We start from the raw sequence: 23965 nt of genomic DNA on the forward strand, positions 1-23965 counted from the left end.
TTGGTCAAAGAATTATTATATGTACGATGAATTTATTGTATATTTTCTCAAACCCAATAAATAGTTTTGGTAGATGCAATTAATATATAAGTGGATCATGTGGACTCTTTGTTGATTTTTCAATCTTACATGTGGTGTCTGTAATGAAATTTTGAAAGATTTACATGTTAATTTACATATATATAATTTTTTTTATTATTTTGAAAGTGATTTTGTTGTATATATTGAAGAATGGAATTAAAAATTAAAAATATTATTTTTAAATTAAGAAAGTCATAATTTTCAGTAAATACTCTCTTTTATGATATATATTTAATAATTTATTAATATTATTAACTAATAATTTTCATTGATTTTCGATAGGCTATAACCTATAAACTAGTGTTAAAATGATTTGCAAAGGCAAATAGCTAATCGTGAGAGCCTCTCACAGGAGACTTGAAAGATTTTTTTTTTAGAAAATATTATCATGAAAGTAGAAGATACAACTTCAAATTTCTCACTTATAAATTCAAAAACTGAAGATCAAAATTTAATTCAAAAAAATAAAACTGAAGATCTAAACTGATTGAGTAGTATCCAAGCATAATCCAAGAAGGTTTATCATTAATTTAGCAATATCTAAATCAAGTGCCATTTTATTCATTTTGAACACCAACTCTCTACCTATACCATCACTCATCCATCTAAAAAAACACACAATATAGGCAAAATACATATAGTGAGCTCTATATGAAAATGGTACTAGTTTTAACAGCAAGATTGGTCCGACCAACTCCGATCACCTTCATCCGTCGTCTCTCCATTGAACTCCGAAGTTGCTCCTTTGCGCGCCTCAGTGTGTCGAGCACTTCCCTCACCGTAGCATCAAGAGCATCCGGATCAATCCTATGAATCTTTTGAGACGTATCAACCACAACTAGAGCCATGGAATCATCTATTTGACTGTCGGAATCTTGGCCTTGTTCATCAGCACAAGATCTAATGCTAATGCTATCACCACTGCAAGAAAACAACTAGTACAAGTTTAAACTACAACATACTTATATTGTATATAACCCAAAAATTCATTAGTTAGTTGTAAGCTTAAGAGGTATATATATTCAAGAAAGATTATAGTTCCAAAATGAAGCATGAATGAAGTTCACCTCTGCTGATCACTAGCAGAGGATAAAGAATCCTCAAATAAGGCATTTCTTTGGTTGATGCCCTCGCCCTCGCCCTCGCCCTCGTCAATGCTACGCCAGCAGAAATCACTGCAAGAAACAAGTTTCACTATAACATTCTTTCTATATGCATTACTTGTAAGCTCAAAGGTATTCAACAAGATCTTTCTTGAATGGAAGTTCACCTCTGTTGATCCATGTTTGAACTCGATTTTCCACTAGCAGAGGATAAAGAATCCTCAAATGTGGCATTTCTTTGCTCAACAATCTTGCCTATTCTTGGCGACTTTACATCTTTGTCGCGTCTCATTTCACATTCGAGGCCTTTGAATTCAGGCAAATGGACTTCAAATGCACAAGAGGTTGAAGCCCCTTCAGCTGTGGAGCTGTTGTCATCACTCAGACTAAATGAAGAATCAATTTGCTTCAAATTTCCCAAATCCTTCTGAAATATGGCTTCCCCTTTCAATTCTTGATTTTCAAATGCCTCAGAAATTCTCGCCTGCTGATTTCGATTGCCCTCTTCTTCTTCTTCTTTGGTAATTGTGGATGAAATGGAGGAAATGTATTCTGACTCATCTGATAAATGAAAAATGTTGATGGATTCAAGCTTCTTCGTCAAGAATTTCAGCTTCTTCTCAGCTTTGTTTCTTGATTTTGCCTCTTGTGTCAACAGTTTTTCTAGTTCCATCAACTGTGATTTTTTCGGACATTTAAAAAAAAATAATTCAATTGAAAGAGATGTTTTGGATGAATTGAAACCACATTAACCAGTTAAATTCAACCTCATCAAAACAATGCCAAAATTTGCTAGGCTTTTCCACATTTGACATCCACACACAAAAACACACACCCACGGACACCATAGATGAAAAGTCCTCAAGCATTTCTATAATACACACACACACACACAGATATATATATATATATATATATAGAGAGAGAGAGAGAGAGAGACAGAGAGAGAGAGAGAGACCTTAATTTCCAATTGTTGTGCCTCCGCTTTAGCATTTTTGGAAGCAGCTCTTTCTGCAAGCAGCCTTCCTCTCAAGCAATCTACTGTTTTCACACTATCTTCTCCTTCCATCTTTCTCTCACTAAAACAAGAAATATCCCATTCTCAGACATCATCCGCAGCCACGAACAATCACATTGGTGGATTGAAAAAAAGCACACACACACACACACACACACAAATGCCGTGAAATTCAGAGAAAAACTCACCCATTACTTATCTGCATTGCCTCCTCCACCTCATCTTGACTTCAGTTCTTGAACATCTCCATCTCCGCAGTAGCTTTGTCCGGTTTTGTTGGCAGAAAAAAAGCTTACACTGTTATACAGTTGAAAATATTGAGGAATTTATAGAATTTTTAAAAAATATCAACTTTTGAAATAAAATACATATTTCTAAAAGAGAAATAAAGTAGCTTACAAAATCATTGGGTTTTACATGTCAGGGAGCTTTTGGACTCTTCTCAACATTAATGTTACTATTAATTTTATATCTCATCATTTAAAAATATATTAAACGCAAAGTTATGATCAATTTTTTTAACGAAAATCTAGAAACGGGACAGTAGAAATTAGAGAAGAATCGAAAATTGTATTATATTGAATTTTTAAAATATGTATGCGTATTGTAAATAGTGTATATAGATGTGAATATTAAACTAGCTACTATAACATAGTTACAATTCATCCACACTGAAGTAACTCGCATATTATATTTCTATTATTATAGTATATGTTACGAGTAATATTTATAGGGTTTTTTTTATTTTTAAGTTTTCAATTCTATTAGATGAAGATGTAACTGTATTCGCTACAGTCTTATAACTGTTCATTTATTGCAGCAATTACTGCCCAACTTTTAATTTTTTTGAACAACTTTATGAAGATAAGATTACCGCATTAACGCCAATTTTAGATTTTTTCTTTCGAAATTAGATTTTAATTTAGTGAAATTTGAAATGGCGATTTTCATTAAATTTATACATACTTCCTATATAATTTGGACTATTTAGTTAGTACGAAGATTGAAGTACAACTCAAAGAAAATACAAGAGTGAAAAATTACTATGATCATGATTTGGATCTTTCATATTTTTAATAATTGTTTTATTTGATTTTGATTTTTTTAAATAAGTGTTCTATTTCAAAGTTAAGAGTATAATTTTTCTTTCTTTTACCTTCTTTAATACTTTTTGTCACCCGTCAAAATAATATTTTTTGTATAAATAATTTCTTTTATTTTCTTAATATGTGTAATATTTATTTTTGTAGCCCTTAATATATATGTGTAATTTGATGATAAGATATATTTATAGAAGCTAGAGGGAGTTGACATACTTTTATTTTATGGCATCAAAAGGCCTAGGCATTTTATAGCCTTATTAATTTAGACTCTTATCCTAGAAACCTCTAAGATAGTTTTTACTTTTTAGTTCTTATCCAAAAACATAACATGCTCTATAAATCATTAAATAAAATTAAGAACGATCTATAGTCGAATCTAATTCAATCTAGCTAGTAAAATTGTCTCACGATTTAAAATCTCGAATTATGTATACATCCGTATTTATTCGATCATTCTTCCCGACGACTCGATGTAGAGTAGTACTAAGAAAGATGAGAATATTATTAGAATAAATAAACATTAATATTTGAATTTAATTACTCCCTCCGTCCCATTATTCATGACACGTATTCCTTTTTGGGCTGTCCCAACCTACATGACACATTTCCTTTTTTGGAAAAAATCAGGGGGCATTTAAGCATTAATATATTCGCTAATTACTCTTAAATGTGTTTAGGGACTTGAAAATGTTTTCAAAATCTGAACCTCTCTCTCTCACGTTCCACCTGAAACCTCCACTCTCTCGTCGGCTTTCTTGGGTTCCGGCCGCCGGCCTCTCTGTGCGACGCCGGTGCCCGTCTCCTCCCTCTGCACACCGTCTTCTCCCTCCTCTGTGCGACGTCTCCACCGGCTCCCCCTCTCTGCACGCCGCCTTCTCCCTCCTCTGCACGACGCCTCCACCGTCTTTTCCCCCATATCTCCACCGCCTCATCTCACCGGTGAATAGCAGCGACGAAGCAGCGGCGGCGGAGTTCGAATTTTTTTTGTAGGTTTGGGATGTGTAGGTCTCGTCTTCAATAACTGAATTTCGATTTTTGTGGGTTTTGTTTTGATTTTGTTTGTGGCTTTTGTTTCGATTTTTGGTTTGTGGGTTTTGCTGGTGAATCGAGCTGGCCGACGACGGAGCCCGGCGGCGCTGGAGGATGAAGGATTTAGGGCTCCGACGCCGGTGAATTTAGATCTTGTTTTTTGGTGAATTTGGTGAATTTAGATCTTGTTTTTTGGTTTGGTAATTTGGTGAATCTGGTGACTGCTCGACGCCGGTGAATCTGGTAATTTAAATTATGAATCTGGTGACTGCTCGATGCCGGCGAGGAAAGCCTGGTGACTGCTCGATGCCGGTGAGGGCATGGTGGCAGAGCCGCTGCCGTTCCCTTTTCTGCCAAAACGAAGAAAGAGATGGAGAGAGGGAGAGAGGGAAGGGAGAGAGAGGACAGGGGAAGCACGGAGAGGGGCCGACAAGGCGGCGTTCGCCGGCGCCACCGCCGTGTACCGGTCCGGCGAAAGAGAGGGGCCGAGAGAGATGGAGTGTGTGTGAGTGTGTGACTGTGTGCGTGTGTGCTTAATTAAAATAACAAATTTCCTTTAATTCAACTCTCCTTAATCTCCGTGCCGGAAAGCAACGTCCCATAAATAATGGGACGGAGGGAGTATTAAATAGGAAAATGACAGTAGATACCGGCAAGATCTGAGACTACGTTTAGTCACGTGGTAGCCGGTGCCCCACCGCTCTTTCACTCTATGCCCGTGTTACATTTCCCTTGCGCAAATTTAAAGAAATGTAAATAACTAGTAAAAGATAAAAATTTGAAAAAGATAGTTCTTGAGGTCTAAGCTTAAGTGATAAATTGAGCCAGTCAAAAACTCTCATTTGTCAGAGAATTTAGGTTCAATCTCATATTTTTTCACTTTTATGTGAGTATTGTTTTCACTTTTATGTGAGTAGTGGTCCCGCCTGCGTACGATTAATTTCTTATATTTATGTGGTGTAGAGGTCCCGTCTACGTGCAGGTTTCTTATTTGATTATATATTAGATATCTCTTGTAATTTAAAAAAAATTGAAAAAAATAATAACATCAAAATATATGAATTTTCACATATTTTTAGTCTTGTATATAAATTTATATTTTTGTTTTTACATGTACAAACTTTCATTTCCTTCTTAGTTTATGTACGATGAACGTTTTCGACAAATAAATATTGAAGTATAAGTCGAAGTTGTAACAAAAGTTTTCCTAAATGATCTAATTGGACATTAGGTAAATTTCAGTATAAAAATATAAAAATGTATTAATGAATCATTCGCAAAAATATACATCATGTACAAAATCATAACGTAATGAAAGTTTGTGTATTTGAAAGTTAGAATTTTAAGTTTATATGCGGGAAAGTGTGAAAATTTGTTGCAATTATTCCAATTTTAAAATACTTACTTTCTTAAGTTTTATATGAAAAATACATTTTTAAATAAACATGTCTTTTATAAGGTGAATAGACTAATAGGTTATTATATAAATTGAAGAAGGATTATTTAATTTAATTGGGCCTAATAAATTGGCCAGGCCTTGGAACGAGCTATGCTTGGTTAACCCAATCTTTTTTTCTTTTGAAGCAAAATTAGTCCAATCTGAACGTATCACTTGAACCCAAAATCTCTCACAATTTTTTTTTTAAATATCTCAATTTTGTCTATTTGAGCTAGGCCTCATTGACAATAGACTAATTGATTATTAGGTGTTAATGAGTTTTTTTGTTCGTTTTTAAAGTATTATAATTTCGTATATAATTGAATGTAATTTAAGAATAGATTATAATGTTTTTCCTTTTCAAGAATAAATTGTAGTAATATTTTTGAAATATGTTGATGTGAATTGCGATTTAAGAATAATGTTTGATTATTAATTAATAAAACATTGATGTTTACTTTTTGGGTTTAAAGATGTGGGAAAATCGAAATAAATTGAGGTGATTGTTTTTCCTTGCTGTATAACGGTTACCCATATAATCGGTCCGTTTAACCCGGCCTATTATATGGATATTCGAATTGGACAACAAAAATCAAATAAATTTGAATATTAGAGCACTCCCAGCAGATCACTTAAATGCATCACTAACTTTAAATTTAGGCTAAAACAATTGAAAATGAGATAAAAAATGCATCCAGCAGATCCCCTAAATTGGATGGGGCCCACAAAATTTTTTACACCTACCTAAATTCAATCTTAAATTTACACCCACCCTAAATTTATTTTAAGCTTATAATTAGTAGAGCCCACACATAATTATTATTTTTATATAGAAAATAGGAGATCTGGTGTATGCATTTATAAAATCGAGATCCTAAAATTAAATAGGGAAGCTTTAGGGAGGAATATAGGAGCATAATTTTGGGATTTCTGCTGGGAGTGCTCTTAGTACGCACATTTTAAATTCAGAGTTACTTATATACTATTCATTCATCACCCCTACATGTGGATGTGGAAATAATTTGTATTTAATTCTCGAGCTATTACATCAATGAGAGCGTGAATTGGTTCTAGATCCGAACCAAATTAGGTTTGTAGAATTTATTTTTATAAATATTTATAATGAAATCTAATATTGAAACTACGAGTCTAGGATAATAATTTAGGTTGGAAAATTATACTTATTTTTCAATCGATTGTCGATTTTGTTGCGCGCACATAACAGTTGATGATGAATAAGCATGTGGGGCCCAATTGTTTGGCGACGTGTGGATGAAATGGGCATGATACATTGTTATGATTTGGGTAATAATTTTAATTTTTGAGAGCTCCAGCCTTAACTCAGAAGCAATGTATAACTGGGCCTTGCTGCAATCATTAACTCCAATTCTTTAAAATACAATTTGGGCCTTGCTGTAATCATTAATTTTATTTCTTTGAAATAAAATTCGGGAAGATTGTTATATTTACTTTTCGTGGTTCTATAGTTAATCATAGATTTGTAGGAAAAAGATCCCCTGCTGTGCACAGCAGGGTGATGTGCATTCAAGTGCATTCAAATTGTAAGTAAATAATTAAAATTTTAATAAAAATAAAAAATCCAAAAATACCAATTCCCCCTGTTTTTGTGCACAGCACCATGCTGTGCACAGTAGAGGATCCTTACCCTTGATTTGTAGTAGTAGTTGATAGATTGCATTGCACTCTAAGTCATCTTTACCTCTACCGCTACTTCCTACCTTCACGGAACGGGATATTTTAATATTTTCAAAATAGTTGGAAGAGATAGAATTTTGTAAATAATCAAAGTAGGGTTAATTTGTTTTAAATTCATAAATAAACTTTACACAATTTTTTATTTTTCCCAAAATAAATAAAAATTAGCTCTAAATACATAAACTTTCATATTTTTTGGAATTTCCAATAAAAGTAAATATGGCGTGATGTTTAATTTTGCTGACGTGGAAAATATATATGATGTTATATACTATAAAACTTGGATAGTTTAATTATTACTAAATAATTTGTACCAAATTAAACCTTTAAGATATTCCATGATAACAAAATCCGACTCCACGACATATTTAATTTTATATGAATTGACTTTCGTGGGAAATTCCAAAAAATGTGAAAGTTTGTGTATTTTCAACATTTTTTTTTGGGAAAAACCAAAATTTATGTAAAGTTTATGGATTTAAAACAAATTAACCCATCAAAATATAATAATTTTTTAGACATTTAAATATAATAGGCACAAATTGGACGATGGAGTTTCTCTCTCCCGTGGTTAGATCGTTGCGCCTCACTATGGTTGATTTTGAAGTGATTTTGGTGATTTTGTAGTAGGTTCTTCAATTTTTAGATTGTGAATGTAATAGGCATTGTGAATGGCAGATTTTATAGATGTTGGAACTTGTGTTTTGGTGGGAATACTTGTCAGCCGAAACTTTGCTCCTTGAATGAAATTTTAATTTTCAGCCAAATGTTCCCTCTCTTTTATTTTTGGGATTGAAGTCTATAATTGGCGCCACTTTTTCATTACAGCCGAAAGAACTGTTTCAGCCAAATGTTCCACTCTTTCATTCAGTTTGAGTTTAATTGAATTTCAGTAAAAAAAAAAAAAACTGAATTATATTTATAATTTAATTGAATTTAAAAATAAACTAAATTGTTAAATTTAAAATAAGTTAGTCAATATTTTAATGAAGTCAAACACAAAGATAATTAGTTCATACTTACTTTTTCTAAAACAAGTGGGACCTTACAATTTACAACACTAACTCAACACTCCTTAATCTCCGTGCCCAAAAGAAAGGGGACAAGATTATTGGGACGGAGGGTGTATATATATTTTAATTATAATATGTACCTGTGTATATGTATTAAAATGTGGTAATAAAATTAGATGCATCTAACTAATATAATATGTGTAAATTGATTTAATATATATATATATATATATATATATATATGGGAGGGCGACAGTAAAAACAGTTCTTAAAATATAAATATAAACGTTTTTTAATGTACGAATTTTATTCAACAGGGTTACGAATTCATCCAATATGGTTACGAATTGTGAAAAATAAATTTTTGCTACCTTTGGGATTCGAACCCAGGACCACAAATTCATCCAAAAGGGTTACGAATCAACCGTAGATCTTGATGATCTAAGGGCTGAAAATCATTTATATTTTATACACTTAAGAGTGCTTTTATTCTAGCCCTCCCCTATATATATATATATATATATATATATATATATATATATATATATATATAGGGAGAGGTTTAAATAAGAACCACTAAATAAAATTAGAACAGAGAACCATTTTAAACCATTCGATCATCAAGATCTACGGTGGATGCATCATCTTGATGGATGAATGCAGATCCTAGGTTCGAATCCTGAATGGAGCAAAAAATTTATTATTTTTGGATGCATTAAATTTAATAGCGAATGCATTAATTTATATAGTAGATGCATTGATTTTAATGGTTCTTATGTTCTCACGATAAGTGTGGTTCTCACTATAACCGCACCCTATATATATATATATATATATATATATATATATATATATATATATACATACATACATACATACTCCCTCCGCCTTTGAAAAACATGCATATTTTGTTATTTTGGCCCATCTTATGAAATCATGTATTTTTCATTTTTGAATATCCCTTTATTTTTTATACCTTTTTTTTTTTTTTTCACAAAAAGATCATCATGATCTACCATTACTTTTTGTTAAAGTAACATAAACCTATATAAAGCGGGACTCGTTCTCCACTCATAATACACTCATAGCATTTCTTAAAATTAGTGTCACCCACAACACCAAATATTTTTCAGAGGAAGGGAGTACTATATTATAATAGCAACTTTAATTTCTATATTTGTCTGACAAAAAGACTTATTATTTTAATTGAAATATTTAATTGTTTGTTGGTCTAATTAGCTTCAATTAAATCCACTGTATAGTGCGAACAAAAAAGAATGCCATAATCCTCTGTTATCTATTTTAGGATAAGTGTTGATAGGTTGTAATATTTGATTCGTGAATTGATCCTCGGCCCAACAATTTATTTATCTTACTAACATATATAATTGCAGCGGAAAAGGCTTGTAATACTTGATTATATTCGTACGTGGTTCTGCCTCTTGAAAATGATTCGTATGTGCTTCTATTTTCCGGAAATAAGAAGTTGCTCTCGTCTCGTCTGCATGTACGAAGGAATAACTTATTAAACTACACATGATCATAATTCAAAAACATATATGCAAGAATCTAACCCCCTTCCAAAATAGACTCCCTTTTGAACTTTCCTAAACGTAGTCATCCATCCCCACTTTCTTCCCCAATAGTTATTCACAATTTAGTAATTGACTCTATCACGAGTATTGTTAGGAAATATGGTTGTGTTAGTATATTTTATATTATTTTATTAAATATTTATTATTTAATTAAAATAATTATTAAATGTTAATTTACGTCGTGACTAAATGAACGTGGTATACTTGAAGTCTCAAAACTGATTTTCGGAGAGTGATATATTGTATGTCAAAGTTCGGATGTTATGTATTGGAAAAGAAGAGAAGTTGACTCTTGTATATAAGTTGTTAAGTGCAAGGACTTAATAACTTGTGGATTTGGATACTTGTGGACTTGGATAAAGGACTTGGCCTCGCGTGCCGACGGGTTGGTTATGGATTACGGTCAAGGACTTGGATCTTGACAATTGATGTTTAAATCTAAACTATTTTTTTTTTTTTTGCACAAAATACTTTTGGGCTAGGTTACTTGGCCCAACTAGAATTATGTAACACCCCCCAATCACAAAAGCCTCATGCATATCAACCACAAGCCATGCGCGTAGCTGGAATGAATCTGGACACAGTCTTGATTCTGAAACTACCAAATTGAATTCTTTTGAATTCTGTAACATCTGAATTCAATTCATTTGAATTTTGTAACATCCCTATGCTGATTAATTCTTTTAATCAAGTTTTAATATCCCTCATGCATGAGCAGCCTATAAATAGAACTGTTTAGAAAGTATAGCATTACACAGAAAATTTGCACTTTTAACCGTTTATTCTTAATTTTCGTGTTCAAAGCAAATGTGCCAAGATAAGTGGCACGGAGGGAATAGTATATATATAATATGTATTTTTTATTAATTATTTAATTGAGAATTCATTTTGATTAATATTATATACTATAATTTTTTCTCATAGTATTATATACTGTAGTTTTATTATTATTTCATATCTCTTTGTTTATTTTTCTTTATCTATTAGGTGAGATTAAATTAATTTTTTTTATAGGGTAATTTTTTATAGTGGACTTTTTTATAGGGTAATTTTTTGTAGTGGACTTATAAAAATATAAAATTTGAGTTTAAATGTTGAATCTTTTACAAACACACTTGTAATTTATTTATTTTATCTTGAATTCTCTATGAATTTTTTATATAATAGGACATGTGATAGTCATATATAAATATTTATAATTTTATTAAATATTTATAATTTTAAACATGGAAGTTATTAGGACGTGTGATAGTCATATATAAATATTTCAAAAACTATTATAATATTTATTATAAATTTTAATTAATTATATATTAAAATTATTATAAATTGCCACCCTCCCCCCAAAAAAAAAATCCTGGCTACGTCACTGTTTGTCGTTCCATTTATTAGTAAAAGTTTGAACGTGTATCCGGTGCTTACAAGTATTATAACCCACAATCAAAAGATAATGATTCAAAACCGCAAGGTTAATGCAAGTCAGTGAATATTAATTTCATCTGAGTACGTAATGAGGGGACTCACTCTATGCACATTCAGATGGAATATATATTCGCTGACTAGCACACTGGCTTCCCATTTTAATTCATTGTCTTTTGATCTTGAGATACGATAATCACGATGGAGTCGATTGCTAGATCGCACACACTGAAAAAGAAGAGTTTAAGCAGATTTACTATATTTTTGGTAGACAATTCCTTAGAGGATTTATACGTGAGTTCCTTCATTTTTTCAAAAGGAAGTTCAGATGCAGGTGGACACATCCCCCACCACAACCACACTCACGTATATATATTTTGCAATCAATAATATTTTTATTAGAGATAAAAAGATGAGAAAATATTGGAAAATATTTTCACACTTCTACCGTAGAATAATATTATCCAACGTTGGAGAGAAAATGAGTGAAAAGAGGTTACCCGAAAAAATATTTCATCTTGTCCCGAATTTTTTTTTTCATCATAATAAATATGTGAAAATGATGTAAAATTGATGAAAATATATTGTTTTCTCTTCTTTTCCATCAAAATAGACGCAACCTTAAAAAAAAAAAAGTCTTGTACTTGTTGTAGTATTATTTAGTTATCTTATAATCACTTAATCAGCATACTGTTTTATTTTTAACTTACAGTTAAATAAAGTCGACAAAATTGCAGGTGGTGGCCTATCCTATTGGACCCGAACAAATAAATTCAGAATAAGCCCAATAAACATTATCTCACTATTTCTTTTTGGTCTTTTTTTTTTTTAAATACAATCAAAGAAAGAAAAAAAACTCACTCACACTCTAGCTCCTAGGGTGACTCGAACCTCCGACCTATTGGTTGGAGGAGAAGCGTCTTACCAACAGACTGCGCTTCATCGTCTTTCTTTTTGGTCTGTTAATCTAGCATAATAGATTTTTCTAGTTACTTACATTTTTTTTGTGTGCTTGATTTTTAACAAAAATGTTTATTTATTAATTAAACTACAGAATTAAGATCGGAAGAGTAATTCTATTCATTGCCCCTGTTTACTCAGTATAGCCCCTCATTTAAAATAATAATAAATAAATAAATAAATGTAAAATTACTATTTTACCTTATAACTCATAATTCCCAAATTAAATCGCTGCAATATTCTTAATAATTAATCTCTAATCTCAGGAACTTGGAGAAACTAGACATATATAAACCATTTCTCCGGCCAAACCTCATCATCACTCCGAAACCTTCATTTCCTCTCCTCTTTCAGTGTTACGGACAACAATCTTGAAGGCCCAATCCCCACAAGAGGACACTTTCCCAATCTTAAGCTTCCAAGGGAATCCATAGCTACGCGGCCGTATCTTGCAGCATTCTTGCTCAGCCGCCTCGACCAACAATTTGCCTCTGGCAAAAGATAGGAGAAATAAGAAGAGAGTCATCTATATCTATATCTATATCTATATCTATATATCTATATAAAAGTGGAACCAATATGCCTATACTATTTTCCCGCCCAAAGTGTAGCATTAATTTTAACCTTAATTTACATAATTCAATATTAATTTCAACATTTATTTACATAATTAATGCTGATTTTTATTTATACTAGCAAGTTCTATTTGTGATCTATTAAATTACGACTATAATTTGTTCTCATTTTCAATATAAATGCTCAATTGAATTAGCATTTATATTTATCTTAAAATATTGGATTTCATAAGAATTAATACTACAAAAGTATAATGATATTTTTTTGGTAAAAAATAATCTCTCATATAATACACTAATAACATTAGGTTCTTAAACCACATTAATTTATTCTAAACTTAATAATTATCGTCAAAATATATATAAAAAAATTGTTTTTGTGTAAAATGATTGTATGGATAGGAAGTTAGTTGAAAATATGTTTAGTGAGACATAAATAAAATTAATTTTTTTTAATTATTTATATAGGTTAAAAGATTAAAAAAATTAAAAAATCAATTTCACCCTAAAATTGAAAACGATGACATGGAAAAAAATAGTTAAGATGGAGTATTTTTTTTAGGTAATATGCATTTTCTTCATGAAATTAGATGATAATTGTTAAATTGTTTAGATTTTGTAACAAAATAATCAGCAACACTAATTTGTCCTTTATAAAAATAGGTAAACAATTAATCAGAACACAAAAACTTAGGTGCTATTGGGTGCACTGTAGAATCGGGTTATACCCGCACTCAGACTTTAACCTGCATCTTGATTCAAATCATGTAAATGACACTATTCAGTTATACAAATGTCACTGCCTATAATTAACATTATTCAGTTATACAAATTACACTATAACATTTTGAAACATTATAGTGTCATTTACAATTTTATGATGTCAATGACATGAAGTGTCGTTTATATTTATGAATAGTGTCAATTATACACAATGTCATTTACAATATTATAATGTCAATTATACGCGGTGTATTTGTATAACCGAATAGAGTCAATTACAGACACTGTCATTTGTATAGTTGAATAGTGTCATTTACAAAGTTAGAATCAGGAAGCGGGTTTGTATTTGAGCGCGGGTCAGAGTTTGAACGCGAGTGCAACCGTCTAATCAGAAAGCTACATTTATATATAAAAGCAGATCATGTGTTCATTGAAAAAATTGTAAATACATTATTTTTAATGGCTATGATAAAATCAACAACAAAATATGTTTAATTTTATGGATTTCAATAATAAATTATTGTTTGCATAATTATTATTAAATTTTAAAATAAGTGTATAAAATGAATGATGTGTACATAATAGTGAAGCTTAATAAATATGATCGCAACTCATCGTTTAGTTAATTTCACTTTAATCATTTTTTAGACAATTTCACTTCAAATTATTGATATAGTATATGATTGGTGATTTCATGTCACTTACAAAGATATATTCTTAAATTTATACCACTTAAAAAAAATATTAACTCATCACAATTACATTATTTTTATATAATATATAATTTAATTAATACTAATATAAAATAAAAAATATAATAATTTTTTTAAAGAAAAAAATAAAAATTATAATATCTAAAAAAATATAATACCCGTGCATCGCACGGGCAAAATACTAGTTGTACTAATACTTGTGATTTGTTCATCCATTTTCACCATGTCTCTACTTTTATATTTATTCTTAGAGAAGAGGTAGAAAAGGCTAGATCAGAAACTTGGTCTTAATACAAGTGGCATCGACGTCGATCCTGAATATTGTTCCCAAACAACAAGATACATACTTTGTCCATGGCTAAAATCTTGCAGGTCACAGACGATTTTAGCCAATCCAACATTATTTAGAGGCTATTATGGTATATGAGTATTTAATTTGAGGGTTATAGATTATAGGGTATTTAATTTGGGGGCTATAGAGTAAAATAGTAATTTTACAATTATTTATTATTATTATTTTAAATAGGGGCTGATTACTGAGTAAAAGGCGGCGAATAGAATTTACCCAGATTGGAAATATGAAACCATAACAAATTTACTCTTGATTACGCTTGAACTATTTGGATTTACTTTCCGGCAAATATATTTAGTTGGGCTAAGTGGCATGATGTTAAAGCAGGGCCCAATTAGGTGTGCTTGAATGAAGCCTTGACAGTTAATATGCTGTTTGGTTTTTGAATATATATATTTTTAAATCAAATAAAATCAAATATGTTTCAGAAGTACCATGCTTTGATGCTCGTATATAGACCTAAAATGGGAATTGCAAAATTAAAACTCTAGTGCTGCCTAATAACAAAAGTTCATAGTATTGCATTTTTTGTCTTCTATTTTATCGTGCATATTATGTTTGGACGTATACTACTCTCTCCATCTTATTTATTAGTACGCCTACCCGTGCGATGCACGGCGAGCATCAGAATAAACATGTTAAATAAATATAAGTACGCCTACCCGTGCGATGCACGTGCGATGCACGGCTACACTGCCAAGCGTCTAGGGAAGTGGTGGGAGGTCTTCAAGGACAAGCAGCAGCGCGGGCACAAGTACAACAACAAGGAGGCCCTCGACCCCATACTCGACTCCAAATACGACCACCTCTTGGAGATTTTTGGTGAGAAGCTCGTGAATTCCATCACAATGTCGCCAACTCCCAATGGTGGTGGCACATTCCTCCAACACATCGATTCGTCCCCTGCTCCCTTGTCTAGGGAAGTCGTGTGGAGAGAAGAGATTTTAGAGAGGGCTTTCCTTGTTCATTCGATTTTTTAGAGAGATAGAGATCGAGGGATGGAAGGTGCCGACTCACTGGTCTTCCCGAGGTGGCGGCTCGCCACAGATTCAAGAGAAGGCAGCGGCTTCTCACCGGAGGGAAGGTCCGCGGAAGGATTTTCAGAGAGAAGGCGCTGCGAATCTGAAAAGAGAGGCCTATATTAATGGCAAAATCTGGAAATGAGCGGTTGATACCGCCGGAATCTGGAAAAGCGGAAGAGAAAATGAGAGATGTATTTTTTGGCGAGTTTCCGGCGACTTTAACGAAATTAAAAATAAAATAAAAATCTTAACGGTGTTAAACAGCCGTTAGGGCGGAGGGCTCGATTGTTAAAAATTAGGCACTTTGATGGTTTAGTTGGTCCAACTTCAATTATAGGGATCTAAACATGATAAGGGTCACTATGATTGGGGCTTATTTGATACTTTTTTCCTTTTTTTTTTCACTCCCAATTTCTTTCTTCTTCCAATTTCTACCCCAATTCCAATTCAGCCATCGCCGACATCTCCCTCGGCCTCTCTTCTCTTTCGGCGACGACGAGGCCGTCACCGCCGGTCACCTCTCCCTCAATCCAACTCTCTCTCTCTCTCTCTCTCTCTCTCTCTCTGCTGAAAGCCTGAAATGAGCCGTCCAAATCAACACTGACCTTCCTTCTTCAAAGTAGAAGCTTCCATTTTCCAATGAAGCTAGAACGGCGCCGGCAGACTGCAATGGCTGCTGTAATTTTCGACTGAAGGAGTGAGACGGGAGAGAGAGATATCTCCCTCTCTCTATTTCTAAAGCTCAATTTTCTGGTCTAAGATTTCGCAAGCTGATTCTCCAAAACTGTCGAACGACGAAAGAGAGATTGAGACGGCACGACCACCGCGGCTGCTTCTCATCCAGCGAAGCATCGCCGCTCTTCCTTCTTCGACCCCACGACCACTTCGGCCACTGCAGTTAGTCAAACTGGCTTAATTGATCGATTTTTCGGACTTCGGGGGCCTATTTGATCCAATGTCGACTATGGGGAGCAATACGCTATAGGGGCCTCTACTATAGGGGTGGATCAACACCTTTTCCATTAAATTAAATACTATAATTTTAAGATTAAATTTATATATAATTAATATTTGATTGTATGAATTTATTGACCAACCGAAAGACGGACAAATGTTAAATATGCACACAAATAAAAAATTCCATGCAGATGTATATATACACATTTTGAGGAGCCAATGAAATTGTGTCATCTTATATCTAAAAGCTCAGCATGACTTTCCAAAAGTCCACAAGTCCACTCCTTTTACAAACAAATCATACTAATCAAATTGAAGAAAAAATTCATTATTACGAAATCATTTTGGATAATCAGGGTGTTATACAAAAATACAAATGCGTTCTTCACTGAAATCATCTATCATCCTGAATCATTCATTATCTCGAAGCTAACGTTTAATTTAGAAATAAGGTGAAAAAATTGGATTGACATCATCAAATTTAAAATACAAACTCAAACGAGATCATAATACTTTCTTTTCAAAGATTTCAAGAAATTCGAATAACACATAAGTATTTTGAGGAGAAAAAATTGGATTGACATCATCAAATTTAAAATACAAACTCAAACGAGATCATAACACTTTCTTTTCAAAGATTTCAAGAAATTCGAATAACACATAAGTATTTTGAGGAGAAGAATGAAAGGACAAGATAGAGATTATAAACATCGTGTAAATACATTTTAATTCACAGGTTTTAAAGTTGTAAAAGTGTTATTAACTTGAATACATAAATTTGTATTTACATATAGTCAAGTATTTTCGTTTGAACTAAATCAATAAATAAGATGGGTGAGTGAATTACTGAACACATATATTATTGTGGTTGACATCACTTACAACATTCAAAGATTTTTGGGCATCGCTCTCTAGGCCACCAGCTAACAATGACACAAACCACAAACTACAACGACACATTGTTTGTAATCTACAATGAGTGATGTTGCATCCTTTTGCAACTCTTTCTTCTCGACCCTTCTTTCTATTCATTTACTAATCTACTATTCATTTACTAATATATTATAACACCGTGTTTGGTAACACCGTTGAAACCAAGATAAACTTCCCACATTTATTTGGCTTAGTATATTTTTCATTTTTGTACATTAAATTAATTTCTCTTTATGGTTAGGGTTTTAGGTTTTGCGTATCGCGTTTAGGAATAAATTTTGTTGCGTTTATAGCTCTCAAAGAAAAATAAAATAAAAAAATGTTGCTTTTATAGTTTTTTTTTTTTGGTTCATGATACTTTTCAATCAAAATGATGAGAAAATTTCGAACACACTCTAAGTATGTTATATCATAGTAGTTCATTTTAGAGCAAACTCATACTCCCTCTGTCCTACGAAGCATGACCTAGTTTCCTTTTTAGTTTGTCCCACGAAGCTTGACCTGTTTCTAAAAATGGCAAAAAATTTACTCTTTATTCACCTTTTCACTTTTTCACCTACCACACTTAACACAGAAAAAACAAATTTCTTAATTCTCGTGCCAAAAAAATGGATCATGCTTCATGGGACGGAGGGAGTATTACAAAAAAAAAAATCACTAATGACATGAGTCTTGGTTATGTGTGTCATAAAAATTAGTGACATTTGATGATGTAACTAATCACTAATAGTTACACTTTCAAACGTCACTAATTTTTATGACACGAATATTAGCTACCAAACCTCATGTCACTGATAGAATTTTTTTTCTAGTGTTATATATATCCTATTTGCCATAGTAAAAGAAAAAAGTATCTATCCTTAAAAAAATTATGTAAATAGTATCTACATTCATCATAAATTCATGATACTCTTAATTGTGTAACGATATAATTTAAAATAGTGTTAAATACCAAATACAACCTCAGGGTTGACCCGTCTTGAGCAAAAACATCCCCAACGAAACGTAGGTGGCATGACAAACCTTATTGTAATATTTTTTAAAATTTTCCGTCCACGCTACTAACGTCCGTTATCTTTTCTTCAATATTTTTTTTTATTTTATATGAAATGGCCTCCTCCACACGTTGTTTGGTTTCCTGGACGCTGGAGCTTTCGTCTTCTTGTTCTTCGTATCCGTTCCGCCCTTTTTCTCGTCGCGCGAGGACGACAGAGTCAACACCAGAGGAGACAGCGGCGTCTTTTTTTCCTTCGCCGCCGAGAACGAAATCACCGACCAAAATCTCTCCTTGCTACGATTGCAGAAGGTCCTTGAGGAATATCCAACTCTTCGAGTTCTTCCCAGAGGAAGACAACCTTGATGGTGGCGCTTGCGGCGGTGGAGGCACACTGCGAATCCAATCCTTCGGCGACTCACCACTAATCGAAGCGGAGCGACGACATGGAACTAGCTCTGCAGTTCGCGAGCTTCGCGCCCCGTAGCATCTCTGCCTCTGGAGCTCGCCGTACCACCTTTGAGATTCATCGACAGCGGTGGGAAATCGTTCTGTAGCGTCGCTAGGTGCGATGACAGCTTCATCGGGCTGATCTGGCCGTTGAAGAATAGCTCATCCGCCGACGTCATGGTCGATTCCACCATAACTGTTGGGGGAGAACTGATAACACTCATGTTTCCATGGTTTTTAATGTTCTTATGATGTCAATTTTATAGGAAATTGAGTGTTGGATGATTGTTTTATGCTTAAATTGCTTTATCTTGTGAAATATGTTAGTTGCTTGAACTTTGATGAATTTTACAGAAAACTGGAGTCTGAATTTGGACGAGTGGTCTTAATAAAGTTGTACTTCGTCTCGATAGGAGTTCGTAGGTGCAAACGGTTTGCATTTTTTAATGAATTTTTTATTGATAAAAAAAAAAAAAGGTGCAAACGGTTTGCAAATTCGAGTTCGGACGAGAAAGATATGGCAAGAACAAGAAAGTCGCGCGCAGCAATGAATAGTGTCCGACGGGAATTTCCGAATTTTCGGGAATTTTTGGATTTTATCAGTATTTTCGAGTTCTACACTGTATTTATCTCCTGTGCTTATATATAGGTCCTTTCCCTAACCTATTAGACACATCTTTTTACATCTCTTTACCTCTTTTCTCCATCTTTTCAGTTTTAGACTTAGACTTTTATTGTTTCATAGATTAGCTTTATTTTCCTACAAGATTCAAGCTGTCATTCAACATACTTCTGGGTTTTATCTATTTTATTTATTTCAATTGCTTTATTTTATTTATGCTTTTATTTTATTTTATGATGTCTAGCTAGTTCTTTATCTGATTCTAGGGTTTGTAAATAGTTGATTGAATTTATGTGATTAATTTGTTAATACTTTTTTGCCTTCCAGTTTATGATTCATAATTCCTGGTGCTTGAATTCTTGTGAATTATCTGATCAATAGTTTGCATGTTTAGCTATTCGGTTTGAGACCTAGCGGAGATAACTGTTTAGCGGATTCAGGAATGTATGATATGATTTTAACCTTGAGACCTAGCGGAGATAGGTGGATCATAGGGAGCTATTCTTAGGAGCTATTGGAAGTTAGTAGATTTTCTTGAGACCTAGCGGAGATAGAGAATTTACTAATCTACGATCGTTGCTGCTCTAGCGAGAGTAATTGATTAATTAAGTGATCTCTCATCATAAATGGATTAAACTGGTAATTAGGATAATAGGTTGATTATGTGAATTTGATTAATGAATTTATATCCCTAGGATCAGTCGTTTTATTTATCTGTTTTTTATTTGATTTTATTTGTTTTGTCTTGAGTTTAGTTTTTATTCTCCTTCATATTTTTGGTTGTCTGAATATTGCTATAGGAAATATTAGGATTACATAGAGTAATTTCGTTTATCAGTCCCTGTAGATACGATACTCGGTTACTGATTATTTGCTACAATTGCACCGTGTTAATTGCGGTATTTGTTGCTAAGAAATTAGTGATCAAGAACCTGGAGGAAAACTCAAACTCCAAGGATCCGAAATCGTTGGAGAGGAACACGGTCTCGTAAGCAGCCGATGAAGGAAGGGGCGCTGACGAATGGGCTGTAACGCGGTGGTGGTACCGCCGTCATGGCTAGCTTGGAGCCCCTACCAGACCGGCTGTACTGAGAGAGGGTGAGAGTAGGGCCCATTTCATATAAAATTTTTAAAATAAATTTATTGACGGAGCGGTTGACGTCCGTGGACGGAAAATTTTAAAAAATATTACAATAAGGTTTGTCATGCCACTTACGTTTCGTTGGGGATATTTTTGCTCAAGACGGGTCAATCTTGAGGTTGTATTTGGTATTTAACCATTTAAAATATTACACGATCAGAATTTCAATCGCAATCATATTACACTATTATTAACATCTTTATGATTACACGTTTAAACATTCATATAATTATTTAATAGTGTTAAGAGTTTAAGAAAATTGCAAAATCGTGCAACAATCCATTTTGAGCTATTACACAATTTCAACCCAAAAATAAGTTCATGAACTTGCGTAAATCATGTAAGATATAACTACTGGAGGTTATTTGTAATTTTATACAAAAAATAACTAAAATTTAACATATTCTTATAAGGGCTTGTTTACTAAGAGTGTTTAGGATGTATAATTTACTTATGACATCCTAATATTATGTTTGCTTCAAAATATGAGGCCCTTTATACAGTAATAAGGGCTCGATATGTGTTATATAGATGATTGAGATTATATATACCATCCTCATAGTAGAATACATAATACAAATTCTAATTATATTATTTACTATTTCCTCCGTTCCGCCGAGCTTGAGGCGTTTCTTTTGGGCACGAGAATTAAGAAGTTGTAAATTAGTGTTTTAAGTGTGTAGTATAAAAGTGATAAAGTTGGAGAGAAAATGTAATAAAGTGAAAAAATAAGAGAGAGAAAGTAATAAAGTGATAAAGTAAGAGAGAAGGTAATAAGGGTGCAATTAGTTTTGTAAATTAGTACTCCCTCCGTCCCGCGAGTCTTGACACGTTTGGGTTCGGCACGGGAATTAAGGAGTTGTAGATTAGTGTTTTAAGTGTGTAATTAATAAAGTATAAAATTGATAAAGTAGGAGAGAGAAGATAATAAAAGTGATAAAGTATGAGAGAGAATATAATAAATGTGATAAAGTAGGAGAGAGAATGTAATAATTATTGCCCAAAAAGGAAACGTGTCAAGATTCGTGGGACGGCCCAAAAAGGAAAACGTGTCAAGATTCGTGGGACGGAGGGAGTACTTTAAATTGCCTAATTTTTGTCAAAAAATGAAATGACTCAAACTGGCGGGACAGCCTGAAAAAGAATATGGCTCAAGCTCGGTGGGACGGAGGGAGCACCTTCTTATACTAGTATAAATTATGTTTAATTGCATATAAATTATCTTTCAACAAATTCTCGTTTTACACACGTACAATAAAATCTTTATTAAAATTAACTATTAACTAAAAGTGGTCGTGAATTCAGATGTTACTAATTAATCACAGAATTGGTAAAGTATGAGTGATCATATCATTTCTCCAACCTTATGAGTGTAAAAAAACAAATCACATATACACCTACATTGTTTAATTCTAATAATTGCATTTTACATCATCTATTATTCCTCTACATTGATTTCGCTATTAATTTCATAAGATCCTTTCACATATTAATATTTTTTTTTTTTTGAGGAAATCACATATTAATATTTAACCACTGAAAAAGACAAGGAAAAATCATGTACTCTCACAAGTACCATTCTTGACTGAATCCTACACCACCACCACCACCACCACCACCGATGACGGCGAGCTCCTCCAACAGGCGGTGGATCTCGCGGCGGAGATCGTCGGTGGGGAGGCGGTGGCGGCAACAAGGGCACGTATTCCTCTTCTTGAGCCAGCGCAGTATGCAAATCCAATGAAACAAATGGGTGCATGGCAACTCACACACATCTCTCCCTTCCTTCATCTCCTCCTTACATATCACACACTCCTCCCCTCCGCTCACCGCCACCGACGGCAGTGCCACCACCGCCGCCGCCGACGCCGCCTCGTCCCTCCCCTCCTTCCCCTCCCCGCAGCCCATCACGCCCACCAGATTCCAGCATCTCCGGGCGGACTCAACGAACTGAATCAGAGCCTCTCCGTTAGAGCATCCGCCGAAACTCGACAGCCTCAAAACGGCGTCGGAGGCGTAGGCGGCGAGCATGGCGCGCCACCGCGGCGGCGGGGCGTCGAGGAAGTCGCGGTCGTGTTGGTGGAGCTCGCAGAGGAGGAGGAGGAGGAGAACGGCGTCGAGGTCCCTGAGTCTCATGGAGGTCGGCGGCGGGGCGGCGGCGATGGGGTTCCGTATGGCGTGGTTGAGGAGGGTGAGGTTGGAGAGGAGGTGGCGGGCGATGAGGAGGGACTTTTGGTGGAGGGAGAGGGATTGGAGGTGGCGGAGAGTCAGGGTGAAGAGGGTGGGGTACGAGAGGAGGGTCACCAGGCGGCGGAGGTGGCGCCGGAAGAGGGCGGAGATCGAGTGGGAGAGATGAGAGAGATGGGGAGGAGAGAGAGTGGAGAGAGCCGCCATGATTATGGTTTCTGTCGAGTTCATGTAATTTGCCATCTTACAACTTGCAAACCATGTGCTCTACTCTCAAAATATATGTAATCAGTTTTATGTTAGGAAAAAAAATAAAGGGTGTTTGACTATAACGAGAAAGTAAAGTAAATTATTTGCAATTTTTCCCTCTTCAGATTTTAGAGGACGTAAGCACCGACATATAACTATCGATATCTACATGCTAAAGAAAGAAAATGACTTTAAATATTTTTCTAAAAAATTAGGATCTAGTATATATTAATATTAACCCATGTTTGGTTAGCGTTTTTTGGAGCTTGAAAAGGGATTCAATTAATTGAATTAATTACTTATTATTTAGTTTGAGTAATGAATTAATCATTACCCTTATTTGAAGGTAACGCAATCGCTCAATTTGTTATCTTTTAAAATAGAGGAGAAACAAAAGAAAGGAAATCTCTTTCAAATGATTCATTTCTATTGTTGAACCAAACACTCAACAAAAATAACATTTATTGTTACAATTCATCTCCTTTATTTGATTCCATTCATTTTTCATTCTTCTACGTGAACCAAGCGAGCACTAACTATATATGCATATAAAAAAAATTAGGTTATACACG

General features: G+C 33.7%; 2 protein-coding genes and 1 pseudogene across 2 annotated transcripts; all 3 read right to left on the minus strand.

The window, feature by feature from the left end:
* Positions 1 to 586: 586 nt before the first annotated feature.
* On the minus strand, positions 587 to 2558 carry LOC131016709 (uncharacterized). Its single transcript, XM_057945408.1, has 5 exons — positions 2391 to 2558; positions 2143 to 2263; positions 1352 to 1860; positions 1149 to 1256; positions 587 to 1002 (listed from the first exon to the last, which is right to left on the minus strand). Exons 1-5 carry the CDS (start codon positions 2405 to 2407, stop codon positions 729 to 731), a joined length of 1029 nt encoding a protein of 342 aa, XP_057801391.1. The 5' UTR covers positions 2408 to 2558; the 3' UTR covers positions 587 to 728.
* A 16483-nt stretch (positions 2559 to 19041) lies between these two features.
* On the minus strand, positions 19042 to 19602 carry LOC131018805 (uncharacterized; annotated as a pseudogene).
* Positions 19603 to 22284: 2682 nt separating this feature from the next.
* LOC131016711 (E3 ubiquitin-protein ligase SGR9, amyloplastic) lies at positions 22285 to 23519 on the minus strand. The gene has a single exon (XM_057945410.1). The coding sequence runs from the start codon at positions 23385 to 23387 to the stop codon at positions 22524 to 22526; it is 864 nt and encodes a 287-aa protein (XP_057801393.1). The 5' UTR covers positions 23388 to 23519; the 3' UTR covers positions 22285 to 22523.
* Between the last annotated feature and the right edge of the window lie 446 nt (positions 23520 to 23965).

Source organism: Salvia miltiorrhiza, chromosome 3 (genome assembly GCF_028751815.1).
Source record: "Salvia miltiorrhiza cultivar Shanhuang (shh) chromosome 3, IMPLAD_Smil_shh, whole genome shotgun sequence".
NCBI classification, from domain to species: Eukaryota; Viridiplantae; Streptophyta; class Magnoliopsida; order Lamiales; family Lamiaceae; genus Salvia; species Salvia miltiorrhiza.